We start from the raw sequence: 11,659 nt of genomic DNA, 5'->3' as shown, positions 1-11,659 counted from the left end.
CAATTCAGCCCTGGGCAAACTACGGCCCGTTTGAAATGAATAAAACTAAAAAAAAAAAAAAAAGACCGTACCCTTTTATGTAATGATGTTTACTTTGAATTTATATTAGTTCACACAAACACTCCATCCATGCTTTTGTACCGGCCCTCCGGTCCAGTTTAAGAACCCATTGTGGCCCTTGAGTCAAAAAGTTTGCCCACCCCTGTCTCAATTCATTGAGGTTCTGCGTCCTGGCATATGTTGACAGTTTGGCTCAAATAAACTCACAAAAATTCTTTACAGGTTTCAATGGTTTTTTTCATTAATAGTATGATGTTAGCTGTGGGTTTTTCATATATGGCCTTTACTATATTGATATAGTTTCATTCTCCATCTGCTTTTTAGCTATGCCTCTTTGTATTATTTTTAGAGGTTTCTCTTGGCATTAACATATGCATCCTTATTATAATCTACTTAAAATTAATATCTGATCACTTGACATTTTATTCTTTATATCTGACTTTCCCCACTTTGTAAATGAAAAAAATGTCACAACAGTTTAATTCCATTTAAACATCCTACCCCCTGAATTTTAAGCTACTGTTTTTTATCTTCTAATTCTTCATAAGTTATGTCGTAAGTCCCATCATAGTGTTATTATTTTTACTTTAAACTGTTATTTTTTTTGTTTAAAAGCAATTTTTTAATATATATTTTTTACTGATTTCAGAGAGGAAGGGAGAGGGAGAGGGAGAGATAAAAACATCAATGATGAGAATCATTGATCATCTGCTTCCTGCACATCCTCTACTGGGGATCGAGCCCATGTGCCCTTGACCAGAATTGAACCTGGGACCCTTCAGTCTGCAGGCCAATGCTCTATCCACTGAGCCAAACTGGCTAGGTCTAAACTGTTATTTTTAAAGGACATTAAAAAAAGAAAAATATATAGTCATTTATATTTATCCACATATTTACCATTTCTGATAACTTTTTTGTCTTCCTGTAGGTCTTAATTTTTTTACCTTGTATTATTTCCCTTAAACCTGAAGGACATTCTTTCCGATTTCTTATAGTACAAGTGTGTTGGTGACTAATTCTCTCAGCTTTCATTTTTCTGAAAATGTCTTTGTTTCATCTTAATTTTAGAAGAATATGTTCATAGGTCTAGAACAGCCGTGGGCAAACTACGGCCTGCGGGCCGGATCCGGCCCATTTGAAATGAATAAAACTAAAAAAAAAAAAGACCGTACCCTTTTATGTAATGATGTTTACTTTGAATTTATATTAGTTCACACAAACACTCCATCCATGCTTTTGTTCCGGCCCTCCGGTCCAGTTTAAGAACCCATTGTGGCCCTCGAGTCAAAAAGTTTGCCCATCCCTGGTCTAGAACATATTCTGTAGGGTTTTAGTCCTTGAAAATGTATCAAGATTCTAGTTCCTACGCCTGACCAGAAAGAGGGCCTATGGGACACTCGCCCTGGTCTGGGATTGGGGCAAGGACTTTGAGGAGCTAAGACTGCTGATTTCTAGGAAACGAGCGTGTTGACATGAGCCAAGAAGGACCAACACGGGTGGGCAAACAGATGGAGTAACAGGACCAGTGAAGGTTGATGTTGGCCAACATGGCTGACTTGGATCACAGCTTCTGAACCTCATCGATTCTATAGCTGGAAAGCACCTTGAACCTTCCTTCCATCACGTTTCAGAGGTGAAAACCGAAGTGTGGGAAGGTTACCTTCCCAGAATCACACAGTTGTCCAGTGCTAGAATCCCAGGCCCTGGAACCCATCTTTTCTCTCCTAGGACCCGTCCCTCCCCTCTCAGTGCCTCTCCGGGGAGGCCAGGGGCCGCAGTGCTGACGGACCTGCGCAGCACATTCCCGGGAGCTCATGCGTGTCCCGGGGCAAAGGTGGTCCCACGTTCTAAGGAAAGTTCTCGTTCTTCTGCACTATCTACGTGAAACCCCCACGGGCAATGACCTTAGAGCATTGCCAACCCTTGGAAAACAAGTGGCAAGAAGCACTCTTCCATGTTCGGTGCCGATAATCCTCCCCAGCTGAGGGCATCCCCTACGGACAAACAAGGCCTTGGGCCCCCAGGCTCTGGGCACCTAATATTAACCCATTTCCTGGCCGAGTGCCTTTGCTTGTTGTTGCTGAGCTTTCACTTCCAACCTCTTCTGGGTCACAATGTACACGACCAGGAGTCTGATGGGACTCCCATCTTAAACGTTTCTTTCTTCACATGCTGGCTTGTGTGATAAAGACGTTCATGTACAATCATGTTGACCCAAACCTTAGAGAAACTACTAAACATGATCATAAAACCATACGATCATCATAAAACAATACAGGGCACATCAGCAGTGCCGCCACCCAGACACGTCACAGTGTGATGGGTGGGGCCTTGGGGACCTACGGGCCTGTGGACTCCAAGGAGAGCGAGTCAGTGAAGGGCTGGCCTCCTCACAGCTGGATCAGGCGCTCAGGGGGGCTGTATTTTGGGTTGCACCCCCCCCGCCCCCCCGCTCCAGCAGCAGAGGAAAGTGGGTGCCCCTTTTGTATTCATCTTTAGGATTTAGAATCTTTGCCCTAACTGGTTTGGCTCAGTGGATAGAGCATCGGCCTGCAGACTGAAGGGTCTCAGGTTCAATTCCGGTCAAAGGCATGTACCTTGGTTGCAGGCACGTCCCCAGTAGGGGGTGTGCAGGAAGCAGCTGGTCGATGTTTCTCTTTCATTGATGTTTCTGACTTTCTGTCCCTCTCCCGTTCTCTCTGTAAAAAAATCAATAAAATATATTTAAAAAAAAAAAAAAAGAATCCTTCACCTCTCCCCAAGTGAGCCCCAAGGTCATCCCCAAGGCAGACTATGCGGCCTTGAGCTGTTATCTTCACAGTCCGGAAGCTTCGGAAACACCTGGGCCTGTCTGCTGCCCCCTCCCCACTCACTCCAGGAGGAAGCTCTTCTTTAGGTTGTGTGACAATGACAGGCATGGAATCAGCTCCTCAGCGCCTTCCCCTCCCTTCTTCTTCCCTGCCTTCCTCCCCCCTCCCTCCCTCTGTCCCTCTTCCACCCCTTTTATGTTTTCTGTTTAGAATAACAACAATCTCCTAAGACTCAAAGAAATGTAAATAACACCGCGTTCTCAAGGTAACACACATTAAGAATAAGCGCCCCTCTTTTTCTTATTTTTTAATGGTAAAAGGCGATATTTTCATGGGGAAAATGAAGTCTGGTGCCTAAGTCAGCGGAGACGGGGATGGGAATTTGGCCGTGTGTTTTCTTTTTTGTCACACAATTTAGAAAGTGATGGGTGGTCTCGGGTGTCTCGGGCGAGGGCTAGACTCCAAATACGGGAGAACAGAAGGGAAGGCACGGGCAGAGGGCGGGATGAGAGAGGCTTTCAGACTTGATCCGGGTCAGGTGGCTGCTGTCCGCCTGCCTTCGGTCCCTGTGGAGCGTGGCCCTGAGCCTTGCCCGTTTCACCAGGGCCCAAGCCACGTTGTGATGCGAAGCACAGCTAGCACATGTGAAGCACCGGCTGTGGGCCATGCACATTTCATCAGCCTTTTCCATTTCCGCCGCCCGGGGCACCGTGAGAATCTGCACTTAGTGCTCAGGCTCTCACCCTGTGCCTCGCTGGACTTCACTGAGCCCTGCTCAGCCTCCACCTGTCCTGGGGTGGAGCCTGCATCATTCCCAGCTCTGCCTTTCCATCGCAAACTCCCACCCTCCGGCCTCCATCTCATTGCCTGCCTCCAGGGCAATGCTGCCTCCGAACAACCTGCCAGCAGTGCCCCCTGCTGGCCCATGTGGGAACTTCCTCTCTGGTGCTCCAGCTCTGCTGAGATCCACTCCCTCCCGTGGATGGGTTTGGACACCAGCAACTTGGAAAATAAAGCAACACACACTATAGATAGTGGCATCGGAGACAGAGGTGTCCGAGACCCAGACAAACCATCGGTTTGCGAGTGCTAGGGCCAGGGATTTGCCGAAAAGTTCACACACATGCCCACGGAGTTTGGTTTATTCACGGAGTGGAGAGGTTTGCATTCCTAAACTGTTAGGTGACAACGTGTAAGAGAGTTTAAATCGAGCAAAGAAGTGGGATGCCAGCAAATGAAAAGATTGCCCTTTCCCTGGGCTCCTCCCTTGGGTGAACCCGAGTGCAAAATCCGTGCGGCCTTCTGTCATCTTCTAAGATTCCGCCTCTCTGTGGGCGCCTGTATTTCTGGAACATTCACCCAAAATAATAAGGTTGCACCGTCTCCCTTGGCATTAATTCCGGGTTTTTTTGTGGATCCAGCTTCTCTCAAGGCGTCAGCCTCCTGGTTTTCCAGTAAAGGGTGAGCACGGATGTTTTTTAAAAATGGGTGCTGTACCGGGAGGCCTTGTTCCTTCAGATGACCGACCAGCTTGGAGCCCCAGAAACAGCACCAAGGGTCCGAACCAAAAGAGACTTCTCTCGGCCGTTGCACCGGACTGCGATGCCGTGCCCACCCGTGGAGCCCCGCTGGATGTAGTGCTGGGACCACGTCTGTGATGCTGGGACTCGCAGCCTTCCTTCATGTGGAAGTGACCCGGCTGGTGTGTAGCAAGGTAAGAGCCCTGAATGCCACCTCCAGGGCTATCCACGGGATACATCAGGAGCTGAGCCAGGTGAGGGAGGCAGTCCTAGAGAATCAGGCAGCAGTAGGTTGTTTGCTGTTGGGGCATAACCAGGGCTGGGAGGAATTTAAAGGAATGTGCTGCTTTAATCTTCCTGACAATCCTCCGTTGATAGAAAACATATCCAGGACCCCGCATGTGCTGTATTCCATCCCTGGGAGCTGCTTTCAAGGCAGAAGCAGATGTGGTCCAGCCCGATGAGACTTTTCATCTAAAACTAATCTCGTAGATACGAGATGATAGAAATAGCCATGGGGAAATGTTAGGGGCAAAAAAAAAAAAAAAAAAAAAAAAAAAAAAAAAAAAGAGTATTGGCGACTAGCTATGGTGATGGGAAATATTAATCCTGCTCCTTTAACCGTGATTGCCTTGATTACAGAAAGGACGTTCTGACCTGGCTGGGAGTTGTGTGCCCTGGGGACCTGGGAGTCAACCTTGGGCCTGGGGGGAATCCACCCTTGGAATGGGGTTCAATCCATTCAAGAGCTGCCTGTTATCACGGAAAGAGGAACAACCTTGTTGCCCAAACAAGGGGGTCCCACCCCAGCCTCCCACTTCCCCAGGCCTGTCACGCCTGCTTCCCTATGTAATCGCTGTCCTACCCTATATATATATGAGCAGCTGGCTTCTGGGGGGCTGCAGAGCAGATTTCTGTGGCTGACCTGCTGCTTGGAATAAATGCTCAGATAGGACTCAAAAAAAAAAACACGGTGCTGTACCTTTAAATTCTGAAAGTGAACTTGGCTCAGGAAGGCCAGCAGTCAAGGTCCAGCCCCTAGAAGAGAGAAGAGCTACAGATTCCCCATCCTCAGTCTTTGCAAGGCGACGGCTGTGCCAGCCGGCTCGGCAGGCTCCTGGCAGCATGGCAGTGCCGCTCCGGGCCCTCCTGCTGGTCCTCGCGCTGGGCCTGGCCCAGCCGGCCTCTGCCCCCCGGAAGCTGCTGGTGTTCCTGCTGGATGGTTTCCGCTCCGACTACATCAGCGACGAGGCCCTGGAGTCCCTGCCTGGTTTGAAAGAGATTGTGAGCCGGGGGGTGAAAGCCGACTACTTGACCCCCGACTTCCCCACGCTCTCTTATCCCAACTACTACACCCTGATGACCGGTGAGTGCCTGCTGCTCTCCTGGGCGGGGAGGAGGGTGCTGGCGGCCAACAGGGGTCCGTCAGCGCCTGGCCTCGGACTCTGATGCCAATGTTCAGGTTCCCCTAGTCTCTTGGGACCCCAGAGACAGACAGGAAGTCAGTCTGTGTTCTAGGCCGAGGTGGTTGTTTTCATGGTTGTGTTCTCACCACGACCTGCTTTGGATTCTCAGAGAGCGGAGAACGGAGAGCTGCGTGGATGGATGATTTAAAAAGGGGGTTATTTGGTTTTCAGCTCAAAATTCTAGCGCACTCCATGTTTTCCAAGTTCAGGTTTAAAGAGTCCATTGGTCCTCGTGTGTCTGTACCAAATTCCTCCCGTCCCCTCGCTCTGCAGTCATCTGTCATCCGGGAGGCATTCGGCTTGTTTATCCATGTGCTGGGCTGTGCAAGTTCCACGTGCATTCCTGGACCGCTGGGGGCAGGGGCGGGGGGGGGGGGGGGATGGCTCCGGCAGATCGCGAAGTGTCACTCAGCAATGCCACTTGGCCCTTCTTTGGCCTTTTGGGGGCAGGTGAGCTAGCACAGAGAAGGAAAAATCTGTGGTGGGCTTCAGATTCCCGTTTTTAACTTGTAGCATCTGTTATGAAAACAAAGCAGCACAAGCCTGGCCGGCAGGGCTCAGTGGTTGAGTGCCGACCCGTGAACCAGGAGGTCACGGTTCAATTCCCGGTCAGGGCACGTGCCTGGGTTGCGGGCTCGGTCCCCAGCATCCTTGATGTTTCTCTCTCTCTCTCTCTCTCTCTCTCTCCCTTCTTCTCTGAAATCAAAAAAGAACAAAAACGCCAGCGAACCCGGACTGCGCCTGGGTGCGAGGACGCTGGGTTGGGCCCAAGGGGACCTGCGTTGGGGATTGCGGAGTGTCAGTGACTCCATGGTCTCGCCCCGTCTGCATAGCGGGGACTTTCTGCGCTCGCAGTCGGCTTCCTGGCTTCCGGTTGGCTTTCCAATAACCTTTGTGGGGGCCAGCGAGGCGCTCCAGAAAGAATTTAGCAGACTGTCAGGGGGGCTGTTGAGAACGCACTGTTACTGCTGTGATGGCTGAACTCGGCCATGTGCTCTGAGCACAGGGAACACTGTCAGTTATGTGCGTGGGAAGGGGACGAGAACTCCATATCTCATCATGGATCCCCACAGCCCAGCACAGCCATAGGAGTCTGCAAAGACAATTGACGTATCCGACTTCATGTGTGGGTCCTCTGTGCACAGGCACATAAAAATGCCGTAAAGTTAAAGAGGAAAGAGACATTGGAGAACTAGAAATGAAGGCAGAGAGAGGGGGAAAAATCCAGGCTGTGCCTAAGCGAACAATGCATTTGTTGATTTTAAAACATTTCCCCAGCAGACAAACAGCAGCCTCTCTGCGGTGAGGAGGGGGGACAGAGCCTGCTGGTCCCCGCTGGGCGCGCGTCCCCCCTCGTCGGGAAGCCGTGTGCAGGCCGCGGGGCACACATAGATGCCATTGTGTGTCGCAGCCCGACTGCAGCTCTGTCCCGGGAGGTTCACACGCGCAGACCACCCCCTCCAGCTGCTTTCGGAGCCTCGCGGGGAGGCCCCATTCATAGCTGCCACGTGCAGTCCCCCGATCTCCGTGCAGAACGAACAAAATCCGTTTCAGAAAGTCAGGCTCCAGGGAGTAAAAGGGGCCATTGCCATCTGCACAGAGGGACCAGGCCCGTGGCACGGGCTTTTGTCTGTGGGACCCCCATTCCTGACGTTCGCACCAGGAGTGATGTGCACCGAGCCCCGCCACGCAGAGCACGCCTCAGGCTCAGGGGTGGCTCTTGTCACGCGTCCTTTCCATGGTGGACCGTGCAGCGCCCCAAAGTGCTTGACAAAGATCTCATCTTTACCTTCCTCCCCCTCCTCCCCCTCCTCCCTTCCTCCTCCCCCTCCTCCTCCTCCTCCTCCTTCTTCTTATTCTTCCTCCTCCTCCTCCTCCTCTTCTTCTTTTTAAAAATAATTCTTTATTGTTGAAAGTATTACATATGTCCCCCTTCCCCCCATTAACCCCCTCCAGCCGGCCCCATCCCCTCACCCCGCCCCAGGCCTTCAGCACCCTATCGTCTGGGTTCACGGGTTATGCATATATACATTCAAGGTCTTTGGTTGATTACCTCCCACCCACCCACCCTCCCCCGCCTTCCCTCTGAGCACTCTGTTCCATGCTTCCATGTCCCTGGACCCACTCTGTTCATCAGTTTATTTTGTTACTTAGATCTGCATATGAGTGGGATCATGTGATACTTGTCTTTCTCTGTCTGACTTATTTCACTTAGCATGACACTCTCCAGGTCCCTCCATGCTGTCTTAAAGGGTAAGAGATCCTTCTTTTTTACTGCTGCATAGTATTCCACGGCGTAGAGGCACCACAGCTTTTTATCCACTCATCTCCTGATGGGCACTTGGGCTGTTTCCAGATCTCAGATATTGTAATTTGTGCTGCTATAAACATAGGGGTGCATGCATTCTTTCTGATTGGTGCTTCGGGTTTCTTAGGATATATTCCTAGAAGTGGGATCACTGGGCCAAATGGCAGTTCCATACTTAATTTTTTTGAGGAAACTCCATACTGTTCTCCACAGTGGGTGCACCAGTCCGCATTCCCACCAGCAGTGCACTCAGGTTCCCTTTTCTCCACGGTCTCGCCAGCACTTGTCGTTTGTTGATTTGTAGATGGTAGCCATTCTGACAGGTGTGAGATGTTACCTCATTGTCGTTTTAATTTGCATCTCTCTGATATCAGTGACTTTGAGCATGTTTTCATGTCTCTTGGCCTTCTGTGTGTCCACTTTGGAGAAGTGTCTATTTAGGTCGTTTGCCCATTTTTTAAATTGGATTGTTTGTCTTCCCTTTGTTGAGTTTCCTTATATATTTTGGATATTTGGATATGAGTTTCCTTATATATTTTGGATATTAACCTTTTATCAGATGTATCTTTGCCAAATATGTTCTCCCATACGGTGGGCTCCCTTTTCATGTTGTTGATGGTTCTTTTGCTGTGCAGAAGCTTCTTATTTTGATGTAGTCCCATTTGATTATTTTCTCCTCAGTTTCCTTTGCCCTAGGACATGTATCTGTAAACATATTGCTATGAGAGATGTCTGAGATTTTGCTGCCTATGATTTCTAGGATTTTTATGGTTTCACGACTTACATTTAAGTCTTTTATCCATTTTAAGTTTATTCTGTGTATGGTGTAAGTTGATCTGGTTTCTCTTTTTTTGCATGTATCTGTCCAATTTTCCCAACACCATTTATTGAAGTGACTCTCTTGACTCCATTGTATGCTCTTGCCTCCTTTGTCAAATATTAATTGAGCTTGGGTTGATATCTGGGTTTCAACCCAAACCACACTTTCAAACTGATGTTACCCCCAGGAAGCTCCGTGTTATGTCTATGTATGTTTAGATGGTAAAATGTATACTCTGATGGGAAAGACTGCTTGAAACTTAGGCCGGCTTTCCCCCTTTTCTAGAAGCAATACTAACACAGGACAAGTCTAGCAAGGCTTGCGTTCATGTGCGGATGACTCCGGGCAGGGCTTTCTGGTACCGACTGATGAAGCGAAGGCAGGGAGAGACCAGGCCGTGAAGCTGGTGTCAGCTCTGCTGTCCTGGAACCGACTCAGGGCTAAGTGCAGACCATTTTCCCCAATATTCATGCTTATTTTTCTACCCGATGTTGAAAAACTCCTCTTTTTTTTTTTTTAATGTAAAGAAGAATATAACCATGGGGAATTATACTTGAACATATGGTTTGAGCATTTGAGCATTTTATGAACCAACAAAGGAGTCATGCTAGATGCTTTGGGTACTGAAAGGGAGGCTGTTTCAGGGTTCCCCAGGATTCATAGGCGAGACTACGATCTCACTTCATTACGTGAATTGTTGCCCATAGACACAAGGCCCTGGTGTTCTTCTCTTAGTGGGAGGAGGAAGCCTGGGTTCTTGGAAAGAGCCTTGGTTGGAGCTGGAAGACCTGGGGTTGACTCCTCTCAGCGTCCGGGTGACTCGGGAAGACTTGAGGCAAAAGGCATTGCACTGCCTCAGTTTCCCCAGCTTCCGGGCCTGAATCAGGCCAGGATCTCAGGTGCCACCAGATGTGAACACGAGCCATACGGAGGGAACTAGAACAAGTTAGGATGGCATGTCTTGGGAGGCCTGCATATAAGAAGGCAGCAAATGTCTGAAACTCCCAGGGAAGAGAATTTCATGGGAAGCCACGTGGCTGGTGATGGGAAATGAACAGTCACAGGATGTGGAAGGAAGCTCGGAAACTGAGCCCAGTCATTGACATGATGCCCCTGCAGCTGATTTTATGTTCTCCTTCAAGTTATATTTGTATCAGGACACAACTTCCCATAGTGATCGGGAAAATCCATCAAACCATTGACTCCCTGGGGAAACAGGATCCTAAAATAGGGCCTTTTACTCAGAGCGCCTACACTCACGTTGAGGATGGGAAACACCTCAAGTACCTACTAATATTCTAAAATGAATGACAAGGACTGCCGTGTTCCTCCAAAATTCGTGTGCTGAAGTCCCAACCCCCAATACCTCAGAGTGTCACCATACTTAACGGTAAGGCCTTTAGCCCAGCAGGCGTGGCTCAGTGGTTGAGCATTGACCTATGAACCAGAAGGTCATGGTTCAATTCCCTGTCAGGGCACATGCCTGGGTTGCAGGCTTGATCCCCAGTTTGGGGTGTGCAGGAGGCAGCCGGTCAGTGATTCTCTTTCATCATTGATGTTTCTATTTCTCTCTCCCTCTCCCTTCCTCTCTGAAATCAATAAAAATATATTTAAAAAATAACAATCAGGCCTTTAAGAGGTGATTAAGTTAAAACGAGGTCCTTAGAGTGGGGCCCAATTAGGAAGAGGAGAAAACAGGCCGCCTGAGGACACTGTGAGAGGCCGCCGTCCATAAGCCACAGAGAGAGGTCTCAGCAGGAACCAAACCTGCCGACACATTGGTCTTGGACTTCCAGCCTCCAGAACTGAGAAGTAGATTTCTGTTGTTTGGCCACCCAGTCTGTGGCAACTCTAGCAAACAAATGCACAAAGACCAACGGGTAGTTTCCTAATATGCCACAGAGGACCAGGGAGAGGGGGTTTTTCTTCCTTTCGGAGGAACATGTGAGCGCGTTCTGAGGGAGGTGGGCTCTGCGCTGGGAGAAACAGCCACGAGCATTGTGTGGGTCAGTCTGTCTTACTGGGGGCATGAGCTCTCTTCGGGAAGAGCTGTGTGTGGCTCAACTTCACTGTGGTTAAAAATACAACCACAGAGGGACTGCGATTGGGGTGCAGTCTATGTTAGTATTACTGTGGATCTTCCTGTAAGGTTATTCTCTTTTTGAATTAAGTCCACATTTGATTTAAGTAAAGTTCCACATAGACTCCATGGAAGGAAAACAGCGGTGTGTTCCATCCAGATCATGCGTTAGAATGTCGAGTATGTTTCCAAGCGGCATGGCACTGTTCTGCTAAGGCCAATGGCAACATTTGTTTGTAATTCTTTGAACACTTTTTTTATTAAAATATAGTTGACACACAATATTTTATTAGTTTCAGACGTATAGCACCGTGCTTCTACCTTTATATACCTTACAGTGTGGTCACCAGGATACGTCTAGTGACCACATATCACTGTGCAAAATTATTGTGATATTGTTGACTGTATTTCCTGTGCTGTACACTCTACCCAGTAGCTTAATTGTTTTTTAAATAGAAGTTTGTACCTCTTATTCCCCTTGACCTTTTTCACCCATCTCCCACCCCCTTCCCTCTGGCAGCCCTCAGTTTGTTCTCTGTATGAGTGTTTCTATTTTCTTTCATTAGCTCTTTTGTGTTGTTTTTTTAGAGTTCAC

General features: G+C 48.8%; 1 protein-coding gene across 1 annotated transcript in view; it reads left to right on the top strand.

Moving 5' to 3' along the window:
- The first annotated feature begins 5,432 nt into the window (after positions 1-5,432).
- Positions 5,433-11,659, top strand: part of ENPP6 (ectonucleotide pyrophosphatase/phosphodiesterase 6) — a 73,686-nt gene continuing 67,459 nt past the window's right edge. Inside the window, exon 1 of the mRNA XM_036301576.1 lies at positions 5,433-5,756. Within this exon, the coding sequence (XP_036157469.1) occupies positions 5,516-5,756 (241 nt within the window). The 5' untranslated portion in view covers positions 5,433-5,515. The remainder of the gene's footprint in view (positions 5,757-11,659) is intronic.

This window comes from Myotis myotis, unplaced genomic scaffold (genome assembly GCF_014108235.1).
Source record: "Myotis myotis isolate mMyoMyo1 unplaced genomic scaffold, mMyoMyo1.p scaffold_m19_p_3, whole genome shotgun sequence".
In the NCBI taxonomy this organism is placed as follows: domain Eukaryota; kingdom Metazoa; phylum Chordata; class Mammalia; order Chiroptera; family Vespertilionidae; genus Myotis; species Myotis myotis.
Note: the sequence above shows the minus strand (reverse complement) of the source record. Positions and strands in the feature narration are given on the sequence as shown.